This window comes from Thunnus albacares, chromosome 7 (genome assembly GCF_914725855.1).
Source record: "Thunnus albacares chromosome 7, fThuAlb1.1, whole genome shotgun sequence".
NCBI lineage: Eukaryota > Metazoa > Chordata > Actinopteri > Scombriformes > Scombridae > Thunnus > Thunnus albacares.
In genome coordinates, this window is record NC_058112.1 from 30,219,521 (window position 1) to 30,246,220 (window position 26,700).

Here is a 26,700-nt window from a genome sequence, read left to right on the forward strand (position 1 = left end):
TTAAAGAGGTAGAGATGAACTTGGTTTAATAAATGTCTGAAAAGTGGAAACAGATCAACATATATAAAAAAAAAAAAGAATCTGGAATCTCATAAAACAAAATGTACAATCACTGCTTTGTTAAATCAGTTTTTTTCAAAACCTTTTTCCAGGTGTTTCCATGTCACATCAGGTTAAGTTCAAGATCTTTTGACCAATTTTGGGAATGATAACCAACATGATCCTGAAAAACCTCTCGGCACAGAGACAACAGAACACTTTTAAAGACTATGACAGATTGTTTTAGGGCCTGTGTCACATACTATAAGTTGAGACTTTTTTCAGGATGTGCAAAAAAAGAAGAAGAGATAAATACAGAACAACACTTCAGTAAGTTTGTGAAGGATAATACAGTGATGCTGGGTAAGAAAACTCCTCTGAGCAGGAGGAGGAAGCAGCATGAAATCACCAGAGAGACAAACACTTTGCTGTGTGCTTCATCTTGTTGAGAAGTGTTGAAGGAAAACTGTCCGGTCCTGAGGGTCAGAGTGGTTCGAAACAGAAAAACATACATATCACAAACTATTTCCTTTTTCTCTCAGTGAGGCTCAATACTGAATTCAGTCTCTCTTTATACACTTAACAGACAAGTTTACAGTTTCAGAACCTAAAACATCACCGTGAAATGGCATTTTTGATTTCCACAACTTGCATATTGTAGCTTTAAGCGGAATATAAAATAATTTTCTCATATATAGAATTTTCTCTTAGGCACAAACAACATTTATGAGTGAATCCGACGTGCGAGTTATGTGCAGACAGTCTGACGTTCTTCATGGGGGGGAAATACTTGTTTGACTTAAGAATCACAATTATCTGATCTTAATCTGAATACATTTGGGTTTAGACACATGACACTCGATTATCATCTGTCATGTGTTTCCTGTCATCTCTAAAGGCATAAAATGTTCACAATGTATTAAATAATAATAATAATAATAATATGAATTTTGATGTGCATCATGGCTGCCAATTTACTGAGAGGTTCAACAACAGGATTTTTTTTTTTTTATTATTTGTTTCTCTCACTCTTAAAGCGTTTGTATTTATTTTGACGTGATAACTTTTACATTGTTTTTGTCTGCTAATGTCCACTTCACAGTTGGGGGTTAAAATCTCACTATTCGCACATTTGAAGGCGTTGATCAAATCTCCAAAAGCACAGGTGGCATCCATCATTTCGAAACAAGCAATTTACAAAACATTTGTCCAGTCAAGAGAACCCGACGTGAAACATTCGTAACGAGCGAAACTCACAGAAAAAGTCGGAGAGGAAAACGAGAAGATGAGGAGAAGGTTGCTGAACGAGGCCTGTTGTGTCGTATTTCTAACGGAAACAAAATCCAGAGTGAAAAAACCAGATGTGATTTTTTTAAGATGAGAAGAAAAGTTTGATTTAAAGGAAAAAAATCTCACTGTTTGTAAAGAAGGAGAAACAAGGGTGTTCTGCTGGTGTGTAATTTAAAGCGTGATTTCTTAAATAGATTCATATTCTGGCTTTTAAAATCAACAGAAAGTGATCATATTTGTATAATATTTCATTTCATTGTGACCTCTCAGCTTTATGTTGATGCACATCAACTTTACACACACAGATACACATTCTTTAGAGGAATGATTCCCAACAGTTTGGCAAAACAAGATCTATGATTTTTAGTCAGAAAAGAATTTCTATAGTCGAGAAAAGCTCTAAGAGGATCCAGCATCTTAACGAGCAAATTTAAAAAATATTCTGACTCAGAGAAAATTTGAATGATTAACGTAGAAGAAAAACTTCTCCTCACATCCAGCAGCCTCCAGTCAGTCTGACTGGGTTTAGAGATCTTTTATAGCTCCCAGCAGGGATGATGCTCCACCAACTAAAAGGTCAGAGGTCAGGTGTTGTTGCTCAGGGGAACCGCAGCAGAGTGTGAACCGTGTTCCTCGGCACAGGAACAGTCTCCGTGTGAGGTGAAACTGCGGAGGAGCTCGACTCTCATGCCGTGAAACTCCGCCACCGTGGTTTGTCTCGATTCACCGGGAGAAATCCGCGCCGTCAAACAACAGCTCGTCAGACGGAGAACTCTGCTCCGCCTCTTCGGACGCGTTTGGGGAGAAGCGTTGATAGTCTGAGTCCAGCGAAGGGGTTGATCCACAGCAGCGACGGCTGACCTCCGAACACCGACCTCAACCCGGCCCAGCGAGTCTGACGCTCCCACGTCGGCTTCTCGTTCTTCAGACGCTCGATCTCCTGACGGACAGAGATACACAACCTCGTTGCACACAGACATCATCATCATCATCATCATCACACTCAGACACACTAAAGGTGGATTTTAAGTTGTTTAGAGCTGCAATTAATTGATAAGTTGATCGATAGAAAAATGACAACAATTTTATTAGCGGAACAATTTTTTAAGTAATTTTTTGAGCAAAAATGGCAAAAATTAACTGGTTCAAGCTTCTTCAATGAGAATATTTTCTGTTTTTTTTACTCCTCTGTGATGATGAACTGATTATCTTTGGTTTTTGGGCAGTTGGTCGGACAAAACAAGACATTTTGAGGAATAAATATGGACTCCAGGAGCTTGAGATGGACATATTTCACAATTAACTGACATTTTACAAACCACACAAATAATCGATTCATCAGGAAAATACCAAAACTGTCAACAAATCTCATGTTTGGTGTATCCTCTCTGTATCCAAAGTCTGATATAGTTTGTTTAGAAAAGAGTAAAAACAGTGATAAGATTTTGAGTCTCTGGAGAGAAGTTCCTTGTACGGCAGACGCCACTGAGCATGTGCAGGAACGTGCTTCTGTTTAGCTTTACTAGCTTATCGTGCTACATATCGCAACCTCCTGACATTCAACTACATTATAAATTTCTCAAAGAACTTGAACACAAAGTCAAGACAGTTTTCTGACATTTTATAAACCAAATGACTAAATAATTAATAGAGAAATTAATCAACAGATTAATTGATGACGAAAATACAAATCAGTCGCAGCCCTGATACAGCAGAATATATCTGCGTTCGTGTCCTCACCGTCTCGTCGTTGCAGATGGAGTGGAGCTGCGTACTGAACATAACGGCTGTGAAGGTGAAGAAGAGGAGGCCTTCCATGCAGAGGAAGATCATCAACATCATCGTCACCGGAGGAGAGAAATCGCTGCACTCTGGAAACAGGAAGACACACCCGGCTGCTCGTCTCACCACAGTTTCAACATGAGATCATTTCCTCTTTTGGTTCATTTTGACACATTTGACTCATCAAAAGAAAACAACTTATTTGTTCCTCATGCATGAGCCTGCGAGACGACTGCAGGACTCACAATACATAGCGGATACATAGATATAGATAAGATATAGATACCTGATGATGAAAGAAAACAGGAAGTTAAATCAGCGGAGAGGTGTTGGAGTGTTTTTAGGACTTACCTCTCCACTGGACTCTGATGCAGGTGATGAACTGGTATCCACAGAGAGCCAGAGCGTGACTGGAGATCATAGCGATGTACATCTGTGAGAAGAAGAAAATGTACCAGACCTCTTCACTCTGTCGGTGTTTCAGCACCTCAGCGTCTGACGGATCTAACGCGACATCTTTCATCAGTTTCAGCCCGTCGTGGTGCCGAATTGTAGGTGAAATTTACCAGAACAAGTGGACAGGAAGTTTAAATGGTATAAATTTAAGCTTTTTAGGTAATTTAGAGAGCTTTCTGTCCTGGTGTGAAACTGCTTTGTGGCCACTTTGACTGAAATGATGAAGGTCAGCAGAAACTAAAACAAAGCAGCTGGTTAGAAAAGCAACACTACCGGTTCACCAGCAGTTTAACAGCCGTTCAAACCTGCATCTATGAACGACTGAAGGAAAACGCACATCTATTCTAGTGAGGTGCTGGTCTACAGGAAAACATGAAACACACTCATTCAGAGTGTTCTAGAGCTGCAACGTCAGTTAATTGATTGGTTGATTGACAGAAAATTAATCGGTATCTATTTTGATATCCGATTAATTGTTCAGGTACTTTTTTTTTTTAAGCAAAAATGCCTAAAACTCGATGGTTTCGAGCTCTAAAATTTGAGTATTTGCTGCTTTTCATTGTCTTACATTACGGAAAAATGTGCATCTCATCACCGTGGATTAATTAATAAATTGAAAAATGGGATTAGCCAATAATGAATATGAAAATAAGTTAGTTGCAGCCCTAGACTGTTCACCTGGAGAACTCTGACTCGTGAATTTGAGCCAATGACCAACAGCAAACCGTGTGAGGAGGCAGAACGACAGCTATGAAAGGCAGAGCTGCTGCGTTAAGAGTCAAAAAATAGTATTATATTGCGGCAGAAGAGCAAACTGGCATCTCATTGGCTGGAGGATGTTTACCATAAAAAGACCAAAAACCAACAACGTCTACGTCCGTCTCTCAGTACTGTCCGACTCTCCTACGCTGGTTGTAGTTTCATGAAATGTGAAGATTTGATGTTTTTCTTTGTCATAAATGAAAATAAACAGAATATCTTTGGACTGTTGGTCGGACAAAACATTTTAATAAATCTCTTCTCAGTGGTGACGTCCTGAAGTAGAAATAGCACAATGTAAAAATCCTACTACAGTAAAAATACAGAAGAATTATCAGGTAAATTTACTTAAAGTATTAAAAGTACTTGTTCTGCAGAAAATAAGGCTGTGACTATATTGCATTCTTTTAATAAAGTAAATGATTAATACTGATGAATCAGTGCATAAGCAGCATTTATTGTAATTATTTGATCTTAAGGACTTTATAAGAGTCACCAGATAAATCTGAGCGACAGATGAAAGAAGAAAAGTTCTGATACATAAATGTGGATTCATTTTCTAGAAATTTTCTCTCATCTTTGCATTTTTGTGAAATATTAGAGTTTTAATTTTGGAAAATCGCTGGTTAAATCTTAAATAGTGCAGCGTAATTTAGAGGCTTTTCTTATTTCATGTCAAATTTGAATGTGAAAAGTTGTCAAATAAATGCAGTGGAGTATTAAGTACAATATTTCTCTCTGAATTGTAGCGCAGTTGAACTACAAAGTAGATAATTTAAATACTCAACTAGTACTAGTACCTCAAAATTGTACTTAAGTCCAGTACTTGAGTTCATGTACTTGGTTTCCACCAAAGGATAACAAGCATTTTTCACTATTTTCTGACAAGTTATAGACTAAACCACCAATTTATCAAGAAAATAATCTCCAGATTAATCAATAATCAAAGTAATTTTTAGCTGCAGTTATTTTTAAATTACATTTTTGGACAACAGTGGAGGTTTACAGCACAGATCAGTTCATTGTTGGTTTTGGTCTTTTCATGAGATTTGTTGAAAATAAGAAAATATAGAAAATCACCAGCCTTTAACTTGTATTATTAATTGATTAATTGATATATTATATTGAAATAGTAACATGTGAAATGAGCTCATCATCTAACGAACATTTCTAGCTATTAATAAAAGTAATTCTACAACAGCACTGAACACAGTCACAGTCGAAACTATTCACACATACGGATTCGTCACCGATGTCGCTTCATGAATCAGGCGGCTGACAGTCAGAGGACTGAACATTAAAAAAAAAGAAAAAATATGGAAATCACTTAGTGATGCAATAATAAACAAATACACTCAACACTCTACTAATAATAACTGATAGTTTAGGCCAAGTGCAGGACAATAAAGTCAATAAAAGAGAAGAGCAGAGTGTTCGCAAACTGGATTTTAGCTCCAAAACACATTGTCTGAATGTCAAATAAACTACTTTTTTATTTATTTGTTTTTTTAATAAATACTTTTTTCGCTGTGATCTGATTTGAAACTTATATGAAAATCTGCATAACAGCAACACATAAATCCTCTGTGAATCTATATCTGAGCTGTTAACAGGTCTGTCATCTTGTCAAAATATGAAGCAACCAAAATAATAAACCATAAAACAAAGCGGTTGCTTGCTTGTAGGACTCGTCTCCGTGTAGGTGACTCTGTCATAAGAGGGTCGGATACAGGAAGTAGCTGCTGGATTGTAAAGTGACTCACAGTGAAGAGGACAAAGAAGCGTTGGTTCTTCTCCCCGACGCAGTTATTCACCCAGGGACAGTGGTGGTCCATCTTGCGGATGCAGCGCTTGCAGATACTGTAGAAGAAGAACATGGCAGCATTACTTCCTGTCTTCTTATATTCATGAAATGCCTGAAGGCTTCTTCTTCTTCTGTGAACACCTCAACACTCGAGCCTCTTTAACCTTTTAGCACTTTGTTGATTGTTGCACTACTTTCTTGTTGTTTATTGTATTTCTAATGCATTTGTCTATTTCCAGTTGTTTCTGGCTTTAATAATTATTTAAAAAAGCTACTTGAGAATTTGTACCTCGTCTCTCTCTGAGTCACTGTCCTCTAACGTTTGATTGTCTCACCTCGCTTCTGTTACTTTGGATAAAATCGTCCGTCAAATAACAAAATATAAATGTAAATTAGACTAATTTCTTACTTCTGAACAGTTTCAAAACATTTCAGTAGAGACAACAGGCTTGACAAACCGAATAAAACATGTTTAAGTCATCTCTACTGTTATTGCTGAAAAACTGCATTTCCAGGAATTTCACAGGAAAAGCGTCAAAGCTGATTCTTGACCTTCGATGGTGAACCTCCCAAAGTCCTAAAAGTGCTACGGATGAAATCATAGCAGCTACTAAAGCTTGAACATCAACAGATCAGTCTCCATGACAACTGAGCAGACTGGTTGAAGCTCTAGAAAATGCAAAAAAAAAAAAAAAAAAAAAGTGGAACCATGAGTTGGGATTGTTTTGTCAAACTTCACTTTATTTATCTACTGAATGCAAATTGTGGAATATCTTTATAGACAGAGATCTCTCTTCTTCTCTTCTTTTCTGCAAACCAGGTGATAAAGTAGCAGGAAAAAGACGCGATGTGAGGATAAATAGAAATTTAAAACTGCACAAATCAATATTTTTATGTTAATGGATCAAATGACTACTGTGAAAAGAGGCTATCATCAACTCTGGAGCTCTGTGGAGCAGCAGCAGGAAATAGGGGACATATTATGCTTTTTGTGATTTTCTACTATTTATATCCTGTTATGATGTTGGATGTTAAACATGGTAAAAGGTGAATGTATATAGAAATGTTCCCTGTAAGTCAAAAATCAGGGCTTGAATGTGCTCCAAACACTTCATTTGCAACGTTTTCTTCTACTTTGCACACGAGCTGACGTCGGCTCGTTGTGCATGTTCATAAATGACTGTCCGTTCTGAGGCCTCGGTTGCTAAGAAAGACTTTTTTTAAATCATGCAAAGATATTCCAGTAGAGCCACAGAATATGAAAAATATGTTCTCTTTAATGTTTAAACTTCCTGCAGATTGTAAGAACTCCTCTGACCTGCAGTGATGTGCTCTCTCAGGTTTGATGCTGCAGCATTTTGGACATTTGTAGACGACCTCGCCCGGCTTCAGCTGCAGACTCTCCATGTATTTCTTAGTGGCGTTTCCTTTAGGAACGGCTCCCTGACGAGAAGAAGGAAGAAAAGCAGGCGATGAAGCGATAAAATGGGAAAAATCTCATTGCTTAGCTGCAACTTAGAGCTTCTATTTTTCCCCATTAAACCAAAGTCTGGCCCCCCCAAAAAAACATTCAGCCTCCTCACCGGGTCGGTCAGCATGGTGCGGAGGTGGGAGGCCAGCGCCAGCACGGCCAGGCTGTTGAAGACCACCCCGTTGACCACGGCGTACCAGAAGCTCCTGGAGGGCAGCAGCATGACGAATGTGACCACGAAGTCAGCGAAGAAGACCAGGAACCAGGTGATGAATGCGCAAACCATGCCACAGCCGTCCTGGATGAACCACAGCTGTTTAGCCTCGCTGCGGTAATTCCTCGCCATCGCCGCCTCCTCCTCATCCTCCTCGTCCAGCAGGGGGCGCTGCTGCTCCACATCCCTCAGCCGGTGGCCTGAGGACATTCTGCCCTGATGGAAGACACGGAGGAGGAGGAGGAGGAGGAGGAGGAGGAGGAGGAGGAGGACAGGCAGGTGGAAGTGAGTTTTTACTAACATGGATTTCAAAAACACCAAAAATATTTACAATATTAGAGGAAATGAACTGAAAAACTGAAAAACTGTGCACACAGATCCATCTCATGTTGATGCGTACTTACTGAAAGTGCCTTTACTTTATGACATTATCTTCTCTCTTTCAGCTGCACGATGGACTCTCAAGCTGGGTCACATTTCTGTCGACAGCAGACATAAAAGTTGAACTATTACTGTGTAACATAACTACAGTTTAACCCTCATCTGTTCATGATGACAGAAACAGAGAAGCTTTCCCTCTGTTTTACCATTTTAAAAAGTGTAAAACACTACTTTTCGACTTTTGGAGGCAACAAAAGCTGAAGAAAACACTACAGCAGCTCTCTGCCTGCTGGACTGACTGTGATACTGAGAATAACACGTGTGCAGTTTGACACTGGAGGTTCTGCTATTAAAAGATCCTCTTCAAATGTGCTTTCAATGGAAGTGATGGGGATCCACAGTGTGTCCACACAGTCATTTAAAAGTAGATATGAAGCTTATATGAGGCTTCAGAAGTCTGAGTTAGTCATATCAAGTGGATATCTGACACATTTACAGTCTTTTTAGCATCAAAGTCCCTCTTTGTGTTTCCTTGGATAGTGTTTCCCTGTTGAGCTGAAGCTTCATATTAGCTTCAGATAAACTTTGAAATACATTTTTTGCACAGGAGGACTGTGGATTTTGTCTCCCATCACTTCCATTGTAAGTGCATTATGAAGGGATTTTCTAATGGTCAGTATGAACAGGAGGAATGATTACAGCAAGAAAAACATGTTTCACTGTTCATTTGGGCTCCTGACTGTTGTTTTAAGACACATTTGAACCTTTAATGTTGGATCTGAGTGTTGGTGTGTTAAATGAAACGTTAGCATGGCTGTGTTAACGCTATGATAGCATCACAAACCGGTGACACACCTTCTTCTAGATATTTAGCTGTTTAACTTTGCTCCAAATCCACCTACCGGTACATGATTTAACTGGAATAAAGCAGCTGGTATGGTTAGAAACACGGACGATATAACAAAGGTACAGAAGTTAATTGACGTTACAGACGTTACACGACAGTTAGGTCAGCTAACTTAAGCTAGCCACAGCAGGCTAACAGCTGTGTAGCTACCTGTCATATTATCAGATTTAATCTCGTTTTTACACCTGAAATTAACGTCCCGGGACGATTCGTTCTCTGAGGGTTATTCCCACCGGAATTAAATAAAACATTATGAGAATGTTCCAGTTTTCCATCGCTAAAATGTGGCTCTTTAGTTCTGTTGTAGCTCAGCAGAAATATATTATTCTCAGTTTAACTCTAGGTAGGACAACTCACCTTCTCAACAGATACAGGAAATTAGTTTGTTGTCAGATGTTTTATAATAAATGACAACTATTCTACCGCTTTCCAGACTGCTCCGCTTGTTTTGGGAGGAAGTGACGTTTCTTCTTCTTCTTCTTCTCGTTTTTTAACAGCAGTTGACATCCTTCATAATGGATTAGCGCCCTCTTCTGGTTCAGTCTTTAGGTTTTAAACTTCATGGATGGATTCATAGTTTTCAAATGTGTCTTAAAACAACAGTCAGGAGCCCAAATGAGCAGTGAAATATGTTTTTCTTGCTGTAATCATTCCTTCTGTTCATACTGACCATTAGAAGATCCCTTCATAATGCACTTACAATGGAAGTGATGGAGGACAAAATCCACAGTCCTCCTTCTGTGCAAAAATGTATTTAAAAGTTTATCTGAAGCTTCAGCATCCAAATGAGTCAAATCAAGTAGATATCTTTCAACGTTACAGTCTTTTTAGTGTCAAAGTCCCTCTTTTTGTTACTATACTTCCACCGCAGCTCAACAGGGAAACACTGTCCGAGGAAACACAAAGAGGGAATTTGATGCTAAAAAGACTGTAAATGTGTCAGATATCCACTTGATATGACTAACTCAGACTGCTGAAGACTCATATAAGCTTCACATCAACTTTTAAATGACTGTGTGGACACACTGTGGATTTTAGCTTCCATCACTTACATTGAAAGCACATTTGAAGGATCTTTTAATATCCAGTATGAACAGGAGGAATGATTACAGTGATCATTCACTGTTCATATAGACACCAGATTTTTTTTTAGACAGTCTATTTGTAATTTCGAAATATTAACACATCATGAAAACAGCACAAATATAAATGGACCCTGAATTAAGTTTTCTTCTTTGTCAAACCAGGATGAAAGGTTTTGGCTCAACTACTGTACATCAACCTATAAACGCCTGTGTTTATTTTAAAATTACACAAGTACATTTATTGAAGAAATACACTGATACATACGATTTATGTGGCTGATGATATCCTGGTTCAGTGATACACGTCCGGAATACTTACATAAGTGAAATATTTAAGTTTTTGAATTTTAATAAATTTGTTAAATTTTTGAAAAACAGATTTTCACTTTGTCATTTGTCAAAAATGGTAATTTTATCCATTTAAAATTAAATCTACAACACAATAAAGTGCACAAAGGGGGTAAAAATACTCTCTGAATCCACTGTACATGTGGTCAAACCCCTCGTAGTAAACTGTATTTGAATATTTTTGATTATTTTCCCCTTATATGAATCTGCAGATTGTCTTGATTTAGGATTTTGTTTGTAAAAAATGTCACCTTCATCTTGTTTTGTGCAACCAACAGTTCAAAGATATTCAGTTCATTATTATATAAAACAAAGAAAAGCAGCAAATCTTCACATTTCAAAAACCTGAACCAGAGAATCAACTTTAATATACTTGAAGCTTCTTCCATAAAACACGACTGCTAAAAAAAACAAACAGAATTTATCTTAATCATAAGTTTTATTATTGGTTATTTGGGTGTGAATTAAATAAGGCACATTCACATCATCTTTAAACATCCAAACCAGAAAATAAAAACAGTGGTACAAAAATAATTAAGACTTGACTTCTGATTGTGTTTGACATCCACGTTCAGTTTAAATTAAACACTGTGAAACACAAACACGCTGCTTTGCTGAAAACTGACGGTAGAGTCGGGATTTCTGGCAAAACTTCACCTACTTCCAAGGTCTCGAGAGGTCAAAAATCCAGCAACACGTCACTATAAAGTTGTTCTTTATACTTTAAGTGTTGCTGGAGTTTTGACCTCTTTGGGCCAAAGACAGAAAGAGGAACTGCATCGACTGACGGTGGGAAACAAACGGTCAGTTAACAAAAAAACTGACAGAAACACAGAGAAACAGAAGGTCAGAGAGGTATCGAGGTCAGTTTACACCGAAGCTAAACTGAGCTTCATTCAGTCAAACGTGTACGATCAGTGAACTACAGCATGTGAAGTGAACAGTCACACTTATACTGCATCATGGTGTAATGTGTCAGTCTTAAGATTAAATATCTTCTAATGTTAAAGGACTGAACTGATGGTTTGACATGTTTTAATTAGCTCAGCACTCCTGACTACTGTCCACTAATTAAACCATCAGATAAAAAGTGGTTAAAGATCATTTTAATATGCTGTGAAAATCAACTAGCAGAGACTTGAATCTTGCTTAAGATGGATAAAACCATCAATATCAAACCAAGAATTATGATTAACTTCTGATGCAGTTTTAAATATTTTATAATAAGTCTGTTTTATGTTTGTTTTTGTTCTATGTGCTGCTGATGTTCAGGACACTGCAGCACAAAGGGTTTTTAATCTCTGTATATAAATATATATGTGAAAATGTCTCCTGAACGCCATTAAAATGCAGCAATAACGTAACTCTCACAAAGAAATAACAATAAAAGTGACTAAATATTGACTGTGATGGATCATCTGTCTGCAAGGAGTTTCACATCTCTGCAAGTTGATTTCAATAGAAATGAACTCAAAGTAAAGTCTGTCTGGGAGGAAGGAAATCAATCTAAAAATACGGTATGATTAGGAAAAAAGTCAGCAGTGATGTGTATTTAAATGAGCAAACACATGAAACCAGCGATGCGACCCTTTCAGTTTCTCTACGTCTCTGGAGAAAACACATTCTAACCTTCAGGAGAAGCTGAAACTCTCTGAACACACGACACGCTGCCATCAACAGGGCTCATAAATAAAATGAAATGATCCTAATAAAACAGTGAGTAGAGTAGTATGATGTTAAACGTGGGAGGGGAGGGGGGGAAAGAAAGAGCAAACCCACCAACTGTAAACTCATGTTTAACACTGAAACTGAGCTGATGTCTAGTATTCAAGTAAAACAACAAACATCTTCTTCAGATGAAGTCTGGCGGTCAGATCAGAGCTACGGTCTAGTGGCTTAAAATTAAAAAAAAAAAACATACCGCACAAACTAAAATAACATCATCCCTTTTTTTTTCTTTTTGTGGAGGCTAGAAGGAGAAGAAAGTGCTTCAAACTCAGGTGAGAGGAGGAAGAGGAGGAGGAGGAGGAGTTTAAGTCCTGGATTCTGTTAATATTACTGATAAAATCTGAGCTGGTAAAATCACAACGAAATGCAGTTTTTATTAGTAGAGTCTGTCATTGCATCATCGGGACAGAGTATTGTAATATTTTCCTCTTATGTAGGAAATTTTTAAAATATGTTTTGCGTGTTTTTTAGTTGTGTTACTACAGCGCAGGCAGCTGTTAAGCTTCAGCACATTTACAAAAAAAATGTAAATACACAGGATGTCAATTAGGATGAAAAAGGCAGTTTTGATTGTTTTTCTGTGCGTCTATTAAGTTTAACTATAAAACAATATTATGCTGTTTTACAGGAAGGAAAGGTCATGGAAATTTCTGGGATCAAACTTTATAATTTTTTGGGTGTTTCTGTCCCGACGGATCACTCAAATCTAAGAATTTCAAATGATAGTTGTGTCATCGGCGTGCTCGAAGGGAATCTGAGGGATTTGTTGGAGCTATAACGTGACGTTAAAAGGAAATCAGGGAGCGACCGGTCCCTTTAAAGATTTACATGAAACAGAAAACTACATTTTAACGTTTCATTGTGACATTTAAAGGTCAGTACACCCAAATTACAAACATAGTTTCTCACTTACCTGCCATACAGAGACAGGAGTGTTGGTTTTATTTGTCCAGGTTTTGAGATATCCGTCTGTCTTTAATCTAATCTGTGTGCGGACGTTTCTTTCTTTGTTCATTTGCCTTCAACCCCAATACAATGGAGAAGAATTTAATCTGGTTTGTGGTGCTGACAGCAGTGAAAATGACATTTAAAAATATAAACAGCAATGTGGTTTACCAGAAACTATCTCTGTATAACCCACAGATGTCAGTTTCAGTGGTTTTCACTGGAACTACTTTCTACCAAAGAAACAGTCCCTGTGTATGAAAACAGCTGAGAGTGTGTTATGTGGTTTATACAGAGTAACAGGAAACATGAAAGTGTTTTAAATGTAATGTTTTAATTCTGTAATCAGCACTAACTAGACTGTATTCATTTATTTATTATTTATTGGGCCGGAGGCAGGAATCTGTGTATGACACACGTCTATGCATGTTAAAGTAGCAGAGACTCCAGTTTATTGACTTTCATTGTATAAATTTTAATATTTTATTGTACTGTGGTCAATTTTTTTTAATTTACTGTTATCATTTTAGTTGGCCTAATTTTACTTTTAATCTTGTTTTGTAAAAGCACTTCAGGCTGCATCAAATCCTGATATACTGCAGGTCATTTCATATCCAGATAACAATAAATATCACCATAAATCACATTTTTCTGTAAGTTCAGTGAATAAACTGTTTATATAAAATGACCACATGGAAAAGTCAGACTTCTCATACCCGAACTACATCCATGCGACAGAAGCAGCGTCTCTTTTTGTCTACGAGCTCCTCGTTTTTAGTCTCGTCTGCGTCACGTTCGCTCTCCTCCATCATCTTTGTTTGTGTTGCCTTCATGCAAATTTCCTGCCTGCATCCGAGTAAACACACGACACACCCACGCAATCCACGTCATCCAAACCACGAAAAATATTGCTGTAAAGAGTGTGATTTGCAATCTAACGAAATTAACAATAGATCATAATATGAAACGATAAGGTGTTTTTCTATCGTCACGCGATATATATATATCGTCATATTGCGCAGCCCTGTGTACAAATACAGTTATTATTATGAATTACCCAATAAAACATAAGTTTCATTTTCAGCTCTCCTTCTGTCCACACACACACACTTCTAAACTTTCTTTCTCTGACGTTCTTTCTTTCTTTCAAAGGAGTCGGTTACTGACATCTAAACATCAGTAAAGTATCGTTAAATGATTTTTTACATCCATGAGAGGAACGGTAGTGTAACGAAGCTCGGCAGCGCCTGACTGTACTGTGTGTCGATCTGAATCGGATATCTGACAGAAATACCTGGACAGACAAAACCAAAACTATCTCGAAGGCTAATTACCACGAGAGATACATGAGAGAATATGTGTTTTTGTAATTTGGGTGAATTCTTTAAAAAAAAAAAAAAAAAACTGTTTCAAAACTGTTGTTATTGTTCTTAGTTGGTTGAAGTCACTCTGTTGACTTTACGTCAGTGTGTATTTTCCACCAGGGGACAAACCTCCAGTGTGAGTCAGACTACTGCATCCTCAGTTGGAACAGCTGGTCCCACCTGATATAAAATAATGTGCTTTCTTTTTTCCTTTTGGCAAACATTTAGGTTTTGGTGTTTTTCTTTAAAGGGAAACCTAAACCTGCTCCTCCGTCACATTCACGGCAGGTGTATAACTTCTCTTCTTCCTCACAACGTCTCCTTTTCAGTCTGCCTGATTCAACTCAGCTGTACTGGTGGTGTCTGGTGGTTGGTCAGTGTCTCTCTGATCGCCTTCGTCAGTGTGGATCGGGATGTTGAGGTCAGCCGGGCGGCTGAGATAAGAGTCTCCGTCCCCGCTGTCTGACTGCGTGGACGTGTCTTCGGTATGAGGCGGAGTCTGGTGGTCAGACGACTCCTCTAACTCTCCGTTTAGAGGGCTCCGGCTGTCGGATGACTTGTCGGACTCCAGCGAAGCGGAGTGATTGGTCGGGGTGAGTGAGGGCGGGGGCGGCGAGGTCTCGGCGCAACAGTCAGTGACATCGGCGGAGTGCGATTCATTGGTGTCATCATCTGTGTCTCTAAACAGCTGATCGCTCTCTTTTGGAGTGTGTTCAGTCGTGTTGGGAGTGTGTGTGCGCTCCGGACGCTCTGGCGCGTGTTCTCCAGAGTCCAGAGTGTGACAGCGACCCAGGGGCCGCTCCCTCAGCCGGGGCCCGGCGGCGGCGAGGCTTCCTGAGGGGCTGCTGACCTCCAACGTCTCCACTCGCCTCAACCTCCTCCTGTCTGGATTCACCTGCGAAGGAAAACGGAGGTTGTAATAAGAATAATACTGTAAATTTGGATAATACATAAAGACTTCTCAGACATCTCAGCTGCAGGAGACACACAGTGCGTTTACAGGCACTTAAGTAATCCAGTTATAGTGGGTTTTCTCCATAAAGCTGATTTCTTAACTGTCATGTAAACAAGAAACCTGGTTTCTGTAATTGGGGTAGGGGGATTAGAGAAACCTGGTCCCCTCAGGTAGATTTCTTCTGGAGAACGCTGATTACTCTGCCATTTATCCGCATAACCAGGTTTATAATCAGCTTTATAAAAGTACAGATGTGCATAAAGACTGCAGACAGGGGAAGCACAGCGCGGAGCAGCTGGATGAAAGAAGAGATCGTTACATGGAGAGATGCGTCTTCATACTTCAAATAATTGAAATTAAATTCCAACTAAAACTGAAACTAAAACAAAGCAGCCTGTGCAAGTCTAAATAAGTCAGTTTACACCACTGAACGTTTGATTTTTGTTAAATTCAGACACTTGAGGAGTCTCAGAAGAGGAGCTCAGCTTTCAAAATAAAGTTACTGCTGCATGTATACGCAGATTTACAGTAACCAGGTTACATCAGAACATCAGAATCACAAACAGGTTTATTGCCAAGTAGGTTCACACATAAAAGGAATTTTCCTTGGTGTTGTGGTGCATAACAGTCAAAAACATACACAAAATTAAAGGAAAATTTAAAATTAAGTAATATAAAAAGAGAAAGAAAGAAATTTACAAACTTGTTACAATAAAAAAATATGTAAAATATATTCTAGGTGAGAGGAGATGCTACAGGTTTAAATTTGAAATTGAAGTGAATGAGATGAAATGTACAATGTTCCCGGATTACCTACGTAACCTGGTTTCTCTGAGTGATCTGGTTACTTAGCAACGCAGACAGAGGACACCATACAACGGTTTTCAGAGGCCATGACATGTGAACATCATACAGATCTTCATGTGTAAAATAGTCGACGTTCCCCTTTAATCTCAGTACAAATTATACTGACAGGAAGTCATCAGTCATTATTCTAGAGGAATCCTGATGAACTGACCTGCTGGTGGCGCTACAGGAAAAGTCAGAGAATCACCAAAGTCAATAGGATTCATCCTCTGAGGAACATCAATGTCTGTATAAAATTTAATCCCATAGTTGATGAGATATACACAAGTCTGGACCATCTTTGCTGTTTCTAGATCCATGTTGCCAGCGTACCTGGTTGAGGTTTGGTGAACATCTGGGAGGAGGACCAGAGGAACCTTTCTTCATCTGCTGAATCCTGAATAAAAACAAAAACACAGTTAATTTGATTACTTAACCAAGAACAAGAAAGATTTATGTAGATTTTGGTTAACTATAGCTGTACCTGTTGATGGATTGAGCCAGTTTCTGCCTCCTGCCGTTGGCGTGATCCTGCAGCCTCAGACGCTGGACGAACGAATGAGCTGCAGTGACAACAAGGGTTCATATAAATTAATTACACTTCATCAAGTCCACAAAGGGGGCCTCATTACTCCTAGCGGCTGACTCGACTAAACTAAACAGATGGTGTATTTGCAGTTTGTTACCCAGAGCTCCTTTGGGCACAGAGAGGAGTTTGATTGGTTCAGCATCGGGGGAAAGTCCAGACGCTTTCTGCAGAGCTCTCAGGATCTCAGTGTTCTGCAGAAGCAAACACGAACAAGTTAGTTAGTTAGTTAGTTTCCTGTAACCAAAAACAACATTTCAACATGTCAGTGAGATGTAAACACATATAAATATGTTCTTGCCGTTATCATTACTGGTAATAACATCATACTTGACAAAAAATAACACATTTTTCTATTGTGCAACACAATGAACAGTATAAGTGTGGACGGTGGATGTCATGTGATAAAGATTTTAGGTTCGACTCGGACCCAAAACATTGGGTTTCCATGTTCAAAGTCTTCACTCTGATATACATTTTTAGCCTCTTAAATGCCACAAACCTTACAAAAAACAGTTTCAGATGAAATTACAGCATAATAATATAGATATTAGTTATAATACAGCATACAAGTATTAACAGGTTAGTAAAATCAGTGCGGTGAAGTCCAGGATTCAGTCACAGATATGATACGCTGCCCTGTCCCTGTAGTGTGTGTTTAACACTCACCTTGCCACCCAGTTCGTAGGCGCAGTCCAGCGGCGTCCTCTGCCTCTTGTTCCTGACGCCGGCTGAGGCTCCGCCCCTCAGCAGCAGCTCCACCAGCGTCTGGTGTCCGCCTCGCACCGCCTCATGGAGCGCCGTGTTCCCCTGATTGTTCACTACGTTCACCAACGCGTTACTCTGCACACACAAAATCATGTTTTTATTAAAAAAATGATCTTCTAGAAACTACATCCTGTCTGCCGGATTCATGAGAGACTGTGTGTGTTTACCTGTAACAGGGTGGTGGCTGTCTCCAGGTTTCCACGGAGACAGGCGTGTATCAGAGGTGTGTTGCCGTAGTGATCCTTCTTATTGAGTTTGGCGTTGCACTCCAGCAGAAACCTCACCACCTAAAACACACACACAGTTACTTCGTTATGTGAAGGATATTATGTGATGTCACGTATTTTATGACAAGCTGAGGTCATTGTTTTTTTAGCTTCTACCCAAAAACTGTTGAGTCAGATTGTTGTTGTTGATATGAAGTAAATTCAAAGTAAAACACAGTAAATATCATCTACGTTTTAAAAGATAAGAGCTGGTGTAATCCTATATTCTTCTTCTCATGAACACATTTCTATGAAAAGACCAAAACCAACAACACGTCAGTCCATCTCTCAAAACTCTGAGCTCTTTAGTTCCAACTGAAGACAAAAACCTCTGAACAGATAAAAGCCTTTCATTGTGGACTCTGATCCTTAAAATCTTTTCTCCTGTGCTGCTGACTTCTTGCCAGCAGGTGTTGCTGTTAAACCTCCTCACAAACATGAAGCAGACTTGCTGACTGTAGAGAAATGACCAGCGGTGTGGTTGACCCACTTCTACATCACACTCTCCCGTAATCTTTTTTAATTTTTATCACTAACATGACACAATAGTGTAACACAGCAGTGTTTAATTACAGCTGTTACCTCAGCGCTGACTCTGCTGTCATCCAGGAACCATTGTCTACAGATTAGTATCAGATTTAGATTAGATTTCTCTGATAAAACAGATTTACTTTCCTATGCTGTTTACACTGAGGCAGCTTATTTCCTGGATAAGTTAAAATCAAACATTCCTGTCTAGTTTTTTTTATCCAAACAGTTTCTCAAGAAAATGTGCAACATCACAATATGTGTCAACATTTTGATATGAAATATATAATCAATAGTTTGATCCATATCTTCTCTTACAACAGTTTAATATTCAAAATGAACAGACGTCTCAATAACGTCACTGGCCAATCAAAATCATTTCCTCTCTGCTACCGAACACACATCAGTGTCTGCATTCAATGTGTTAAGTGTATAAATTACATATAAAGCTGCAAGAGTGCAATTTCTATAGCATGAATACTATTACTTGCTAAAAAATCACACGATGCAATGCATCACCTTTACGTGTGTATATATATATATATATATATATATATATATATATGAAGTGCTAACACTTTACTTGTCCCCCTATTTAGCATTTATAATCAGTATATAAACATATAATAAATGCTTTATAACACACTATAATGTAGTTATTAGCAGATATACTTATTTATAATATAATATTATAATTATATGATTGCAGGCACTAATATGAGGAGGCTGCTGTATAAACAGAAAATCAACGACAATATGGTAAAACACATGATATAACATATGAGAAGTTATAATTGTTGACAAATAGTGTACATTAATAAACACTTAAAATGTCCTGTTTATAACTTCTTATAGTGTAAAAAAACCAATGAATTAACTCTTTATATACTGCTTATATATAGAGTCCAGATGTTTGACTGGTGCTGTGTATGTAAATGCTAATTAAGGGTTCTTAAAGGAAAAGTATCATCATTAAAGTTACACTGCAGCTGTCAGTGCTGATGAAATGATGGTGATTCCGAAGTGTCCAAAATCTGAGTGTTTATTATCATGAATGACTGAATCACAATAAGATTAACAGTCACAGATGACATGTAGACAAAAAGATCATTTTTATTCCATTAACAGCAATAACTTGACCGTAAACACAATAAAACCTTCTTCATCAGAGTATCAGAGTGTTGCTGCTCTGTATGATTAATTAATAAATTAAATAATTTGTACCACTACCCATCCTGCTTTGCTCCTACCTGGACGTGGCTGTTCTGGCTGGCCAGGTGAAGCGGCGTTGCGTTCTGGTTGGTGCGGGCGTTGACGTTGGCTCCGTGGCGGATCAGCAGGGCGACCAGCGCCGAGTGGCCGTGCAGGGCAGCGACGTGGAGCGGCGTGAAACCGTCTGCGTTGCAGCTGTTAACGCCGAGAGCTCCGGCCTGCAGGACGGACAGCTGCGGGACACACGGAGGATCAGAGAGAGAGCAACGTTTTTACTGAAATCCTCTTTTTGATACATTCAGCCTGACGCTTGACACCATTTTTCCATCAGCTCTTTGGTTGTCGCTTATATCCTTACAAGATTTTTTGAAGTTTGAGTCTTGATCAGCAAATCCTTGACAAGCTATACTGATGAAAGTTATATCTTGACACCCAGTGCAGCAAAGTGGCTCATTCATTTTTTATAGTTTTTGGACAACAGAGGTCTACGGCACAGAGGAATAAGATATATCAGACTTCGGATGCACACATAATACTTGTTAGTAGATCATTTTCACTGTTGGTTTGAGTAATATATAGAAAACAACCCACAGAACAACCTTAGCAATGACGATTAGAGAACGGACATCCATTTGTGGGCATGTGCGAAACAATCTGACGATGAGGAAGTAGAGATAACAAACGGAGCAGTCAGGGCAGATTGAAGCCCTGACTCTTAACTTGAAGGCAGCAGTTTTACATACGTTCACCTCAAGTTTTAGAACTTTTAGCATGTTTAACATCCGACATCCTACAGAATATAAAAAAACATGATATGTCTCCTTATTAAAAAAGGCTCCAAGACTTTAAATGTGTAAATTCTGGAGAAAGTGTTGACTTGGCAAAGTGGAGCATCTGACATGAGTCTAAATTAATCAACACAGCAGGTCAACATGGAGGAAGTGAAATAAAGACCTGTTATAATTATATATATATATATATATATATATATATATATATATATATATATATATATATAAATAAAATTACTTCCACCTCAGTTTCGATTTAGTTTCTGTCACATTTCAGACCTTCTGAGTGGGAGCGCAGTTGGGACACTGACACAGCGGGTGGCAGAGCAGAGCCTCAGACCGAATATCTCCTTCGTCCTCCTCATCCTCATCCATCCACTCCAACAGGTAACGCACCTGAAACACACACACACACACACACACACACAGATAAAAACAGCATTGATTAACGAATCACGTTCTCCTCCTCAGGATGCTCAGACAGAGAAAATGTTTGTTCTCACCATCTCAACATCACCGTCTGCAACGGCACGCAGCAGCTTCTCCACCTGTCAATCACACAAACACAGACAGCGTCAGTCGCCATGGAAACAGTATCAGCCTATTGATTCTAAAGCTTCTTTTTCTGTAGTTTAATGAAATGTGTCTGTGTTAAAACCACAGAAGAACAGAGGGAGAGACCACACATGGAGCTCAGTCCTACTACTACTACTACTACTACTACTACTACTACTACTACTACTACTACTACTAGACTAAACTGCTCTTCTAGTTTCTGATATGCAGTTGTATTTGTATTCAGTTGATTTTGAGGTGAGAAGGTTAGAAAGGTTAATATAAAGTGTTTCCTGTACTATCAGCTTGTTGTTCTCGGTGTGTTTTGCAGTCGGTTACCTCTCTGTGTCGGACCCGTTCTCCCTCCGGTTTGGCCTCGGAGCCCAGAGAGGAGGTGCTGGAGATGGAGGAGCGACGGCTGCTGCAGTCTGAGGCCTGAGGGGAGCGACTGGGAGACTGAGAGGAGGAAGAGGAGGAGGAGGAGGAAGAGGAGGAGGAGGAGGAGGAGGAGGAGGAGGAGGAGGAGGAGGGAGAGAGAGGGAAGAAAAAAAATGCATTTTTCCATTTTAGCTTTTTAGAGACACAAAACTCAAAATCATTAAATAAAAAAACATTTTTCACATGCAGAGTTTTTTGCATAAATGCTAGACATCCAAAAACTGCAATACTGTTCATACTGAGCGACACACAGTCGTAGATCTGAATTAATTAATAATATTACTGGAGTAAAAACCTGATCTTGCACCTTGTTTCCATAAAAATAGACGTTTGTTTCACTTTACAAGCTGCTCTGTTGCATCAGATTATAACATTTTCTATCGGATTATTTAGAAAAACATAAAACCAAGAAGCATCTCTTTCATCATGACTGGCTGGTTTGACATAAAAACACTTGAAATTTTGTGGTGGAAGTCAGGAAATAGCTGAACACACCGAAGAAGAAGTTGTATTAGAAGAAAACTTTAGTATCTCCAAGGAGAATTTAGTTTTTAACTACTAAAAATGGTCATTAATTTATATTCTGAACGCTGTGATTTAACTCTTTATTTAGCACCTGTTGATCATTTTAGGGACAAACGTCTTTGTATCTGAGGTCTGGAGTCTGTGACCTCTGACCTCTGACTCTGACAGGTTGCTTGAAGGTCTCTCTGATAAAGACATGACAGTAGATCAGACTCACATCGACTCCGCTGCCTGTGCGCTGACGGCCGTTCTGAGTCGACTGCAACAACATGAGGATCTATAGGAAAAAAAAAAAAAAACACATGTATAAACAGTTTATGTGCCTGACACCAAAAAGAACATATTTTCAGGCAGGAGGCTGCTGGAGGAGAGAGGATGTTTCAGCATCTGTTACAATCATTTCAACTGATCTGAGGTCAGATCCGGACCATCCTGGTCTGTGCAGGGATGAATCCTGCGTAAGAGGATCAGGCAGCTCTGTTCCCACGACCGCTCCGACACTTTCTGTTCCTGGAAACAACAGCAGCTTATGAGATTAACTACAGAGCTCTGAAACATGAAAACAATGTCTGTTGAGACGGAGCAGACGTCGCTTTGATTTCTGTTTTCTTTTCTTTAATGTCACTCAGTTTCCACATTTTACAAACTTTACTGCTCATGATGAGACGCAGCAAACGGCTTCAAAGACTGACGGTGACAGTATGAGAGTCCGACTGCTGCGCTGCTGGAAAGCTGCAACAACAAAGTGATTAATCCGAGTCTGAGACTGCGGGCCTCCACTCAGACAAAGCTTGGAAAAAGGCGCCTCTCACCCCCCCTTAGTTTACTGGCTTACTCGATTCCTGGATGCCTTTGGGATCATGATTATGTTATTTGATCCCATCAACAGTTGAGCCGAGATATTGCTGTTAGACATACTTCAGACTACATCAAATACATTTATTAGTTTCTAACTTAAAGAAAGTGGTAAAACCAGTAAAATTCCTCCTCTAGAACTGCTCTTCTATGTGATCTCCTTTTGATTAATGTAATATTTTTTCACTTCAATTCACTGAGGCTTTCTTGAAACTGTTTAGACCCCCCCGGAGAGGCCGAGCTCCCACTATGAAAACATCTGGATTCGTCTATTTGTTGATTGAAAAAAAAAAAAATACAGAAAGTTTTTGGGTTTTTAAGCAGAAACTGTCATCATGTTCTGCTTTTCTCTGTTTCATATCCTTTTAAACTGAAAACAAGACTTAATTACTTCACTGTTTTTTGACATTTAATAGTCCAAATGATTCAGTGATTAATTGAGAAAATCTACAGATTCATTTAAGTAAATATGCCAAAAATGAGCTGATTTTAGCTTCTAAAATTTAAGGATTTAATGCTTTTCTTTGTCATATTTGACAGTTAACTGACTTTCTAATGCACCTAATACGCTGGTTGCCGGTGCTCCGGTTGGATCCACACGGAGAGCCGGGGCTAACGTTAGCTGAAAGGCTAACGGAGCTTTAACCACAGCATGAGTGGAGGGAAGCACAGCCAGCTAGCCCCTGCTAGAAGAAGCAGCTGGTCTGATGGGCGGCTGAGTGAAGTGCAGCCTGCGGAGGAAGGACCGGGACCGTCAGAGTGAAACAGTCCATGGAGGGAAGCCTAGTTATGTGACGGAAGAGAAGGCGACATATCGGCCTCTCATAATCGACAGAAAATGTTCATTTCGGGCTGATGCTGATATTTCATTTTAGAGCTTATATCGGCCGATACCGATGACGTGCCGATAATATCGTGCATCCCTAGTAATAAATTCATCTGTAAATATAAAGATATTTCTCCTTTATGTTCATTTTGTAAATCTGAAATAGAATCAATATTATGTTGTTTTAACTGCTGCTACTCCAAAATGATGCTGTGCTAAATTTATTTTGAAGTTTGCCGTTTCTAAGAGCAGCATCCTGACGTCTGAAAAGTTCAGTATATTCAGGGACAAACGTCTGAATCCTACGGGAGTATTATGGTCTGTTGCGTGTGCGTTTCGCTCACCTTGGAGTTGAGCGCACACTGCAGAGGAGAGTCTTTGTTCTTGTTGACGATGTCGGTGCTCGCTCCGTTCTCCAGCAGCACCTGGATGATTCCCTCGTATCCCCAGCGAGCCGCCATGTGCAGCGCCGTGTCGCCTTTATCGTTCTGCAGGTCCAGGCGGCACGTTTGGAGGTCGTAGTAAACCAAAGCCTTCACACACTGACGCACCAACACACACACACACACACACACACACACACACACACACACACACACACACACACACACACAGCAGGACCGCCATCAGCACAACATCTTGATCCCAGAAAACATCTGAAGAGATGAACTGACCCCGAGGCTCACAGCTCAGTTAATTTAATTATTGATTGACATATTGATTATATGTAGAATCTTTGGTGTATAGAATGTCAATAATAATGACATCTCGAGTAGCAATGATTAGTTGATTAACTAATCATTTGAAAATTAATCATCAACGATTTTAAGTCATTTTTCAAATAAAAATTAAAACATTCTCTTGTTTAAACTTCTTAAATCTGAAAATTTGCTGCCTTCATTATAGTTAATTGAATATTTTTGGGTTTGGGACTGTTGGCAAATGATTAATTGATTAGATGAAAAAATAATTGATTATGAAAATGATTCTTAGTTGCAGCATCAATCTCACCGGATCCAGAACGACGTTAAAAACAGTTAAAACCCCCAAAGATACTTCATTTTAAGATGATGTGAAAAAGAGAAAAAACAGGAAATCCTCTCATTTGAAAATCTGCAACAAGCAAATTATTTGTAATATTTCAACAACTAATCTCTTAATCAAATAGTACAACTGATCAATAAAATCTCTATTTGTTGATTAATCCAAATTGGTTCCAAATCTGGAGGTCACCTTTTCTTTTATCTCTGGTTCTTTTTTGTGAAATATTTTAAGTCTTCAGACTTCCAGAAACTGATTCAACTACTAATAAATTAACTAAATTCTTTTCTATTCTGACAAAGTGATTATAACAAAGAGAGTTTGACTCACGTCTTCGTGTCCGTACATGCAGGCGAGGTGCAGCGGTGTGTTGCCGTTGTTGTCCTGAGCGTCCGTGTTTGCTTTGTAGTGCAGCAGCAGCAGCTAAAAGGACAGAAACACACAATTAAGACATTAATATTCAAGTTTTACTCATGTTATTGTTGTATTATCTAGTATTATAGCCTTCAGTTTATCTTTGTCTTAATTAACCTGAACATTTATTCATTTTTCTGAACTTCTTCTATGTTTTATAACTCGGTTTTAAATGATTTTTCTGTACATACAGGTTATTTTCATAATTCTTTCGTATACACACACTGACAAAATGTTGTGCTGTACGAGTGTGTGTGTGTGTGTGTGTGTGTGTGTGTGTGTGTGTGTGAGGAGTGTGTTGTTCACCGTGACTCCCTGGTATCCCTTTTGGCAGGCCAGGTGTAGTGGTGTGAGGGCGTGGTAGTCTGTGGCGTTGACCGGTGCTCCTTTACACACCAGCAGGTCTATCAGCTGGGCCTGACCTGAAACACACACACACACACACACACACACACACACACACACACACACACACACACACACACACACACACACACACACACACACACAGGTTGGTCTGTCATTTCTACATCTATAAATAGGGATCCTGTCGTTAAAGCAGCTCATGTTTTATCCCTCTGTGTGTTTATAGCAGCTGCTCACCACAGATAGCTGCGACGTGCAGCGGTGTGTAACCTCTGTCGTCTCTGGAGAACGGCGTGACGATGGACGGGTCGTTCAACCGTCTGAAACAGGAAAATAAAACAACAACCAAAGTCACTTTACAGCTGTAGGTGACGGCTCAGCAGGTAAATTAAAGACGGAAACCCCCCACTGACACTCAAAATACTACAAAAGAAAACCCAAAAAAGAGGAAACTTCACAGCTGATCTCAGTTACAGAAAATGAGCCCTCAGGGGGGATTTATTAACAAGAAACGAATGATCTGTCTTTGTAAAGGTTTTGAGAAAACGCTGTAAAATCACACCCTCATCACAGTTTTCTCAGCGTGATGTCGAATATTTGACTCGTCCCCTGTGAGTCTGTGTAGATGATTATTAGCTTATATTAGTATCAGCTTCAGATCAACTTTTAAATACATTTCTGCCGATACGAGGACTGATGAAAAGTGAATACAGCACTTCCATTCTAAGTGCATTATGAAGGGATCTTCTAATGGTCAGTATGAACAAGAGGAATGATTACAGCAAGAAAAACAGGTTTCACTGTTCATTTGGGCTCCTGACTGTTGTTTTAAGACAGACTTCATAAACTAAATACCCTGTGTGTGTGTGTGTGTGTGTGTGTGTGTGTGTGGGTAGTATGTTCAAGTGGGAAGTGAAAGAGCAAAAAGTTTTTTGTTCCTGATTCACAGCTCTGATGCAACAGAAAATGGAGAAAAAGGGGAAATGATGTGGAGTAGAAAAATGAGCAGAAAAGAAAATAGAAGCCAGAAGGTTTCCTGGAAAAAAAAAGATTCTGCAGAATGTTTCTCATTTCCTCTAAAACACACAAACATGATAAACCCGTCAAAGCAGCTTCATTAGTGCGCTGTATTTCTCGTGTACCCTAGTGTGTGCC

General features: G+C 39.1%; 2 protein-coding genes across 3 annotated transcripts in view; both read right to left on the reverse strand.

The window, feature by feature from the left end:
* Window positions 1–1,148: 1,148 nt before the first annotated feature.
* Window positions 1,149–9,616, reverse strand: LOC122986144 (palmitoyltransferase ZDHHC7-like). 2 transcript variants are annotated; one of them, XM_044357258.1, is made up of 8 exons: window positions 9,527–9,616; window positions 8,220–8,294; window positions 7,714–8,031; window positions 7,449–7,573; window positions 6,090–6,186; window positions 3,463–3,544; window positions 3,070–3,200; window positions 1,149–2,269 (listed from the first exon to the last, which is right to left on the reverse strand). In XM_044357258.1, the coding sequence occupies exons 3-8, from the start codon at window positions 8,023–8,025 to the stop codon at window positions 2,090–2,092; spliced, it is 927 nt and encodes a 308-aa protein (XP_044213193.1). In that variant the 5' UTR covers window positions 8,026–8,031; window positions 8,220–8,294; window positions 9,527–9,616; the 3' UTR covers window positions 1,149–2,089. The 2 variants fall into 2 exon arrangements, with proteins under 2 accessions (XP_044213193.1, XP_044213192.1); XM_044357257.1 differs by having other exon boundaries at window positions 9,461–9,585.
* Window positions 9,617–12,644: 3,028 nt separating this feature from the next.
* Window positions 12,645–26,700, reverse strand: part of ankrd27 (ankyrin repeat domain 27 (VPS9 domain)) — a 41,022-nt gene continuing 26,966 nt past the window's right edge. The window contains exons 14-28 of the mRNA XM_044355528.1: window positions 25,783–25,865; window positions 25,486–25,601; window positions 25,096–25,188; window positions 24,069–24,266; window positions 22,261–22,320; window positions 21,420–21,536; window positions 21,029–21,073; window positions 20,805–20,921; window positions 19,773–19,967; window positions 17,896–18,015; window positions 17,630–17,803; window positions 17,061–17,154; window positions 16,859–16,937; window positions 16,708–16,771; window positions 12,645–15,468 (exon numbers count right to left, since the gene is read on the reverse strand). Of these exons, the coding sequence (XP_044211463.1) occupies window positions 14,899–15,468; window positions 16,708–16,771; window positions 16,859–16,937; window positions 17,061–17,154; window positions 17,630–17,803; window positions 17,896–18,015; window positions 19,773–19,967; window positions 20,805–20,921; window positions 21,029–21,073; window positions 21,420–21,536; window positions 22,261–22,320; window positions 24,069–24,266; window positions 25,096–25,188; window positions 25,486–25,601; window positions 25,783–25,865 (2,125 nt within the window). The 3' untranslated portion in view covers window positions 12,645–14,898. The remainder of the gene's footprint in view (window positions 15,469–16,707; window positions 16,772–16,858; window positions 16,938–17,060; window positions 17,155–17,629; window positions 17,804–17,895; window positions 18,016–19,772; window positions 19,968–20,804; window positions 20,922–21,028; window positions 21,074–21,419; window positions 21,537–22,260; window positions 22,321–24,068; window positions 24,267–25,095; window positions 25,189–25,485; window positions 25,602–25,782; window positions 25,866–26,700) is intronic.

Coding starts and splice junctions, on each gene's coding strand:
- LOC122986144 (XM_044357258.1), bottom strand. CDS start 8,025: ATGTCCTCAGGCCACCGGCTGAGGGATGTGGAGCAGCAGCGCCCCCTG. Junction 6,187..7,448: donor GAGAGAGCACATCACTGCAG/GTCAGAGGAGTT, acceptor CTTCTTCTACAG/TATCTGCAAGCGCTGCATCC. Junction 2,270..3,069: donor CCATCTGCAACGACGAGACG/GTGAGGACACGA, acceptor TCTGTCCGTCAG/GAGATCGAGCGTCTGAAGAA.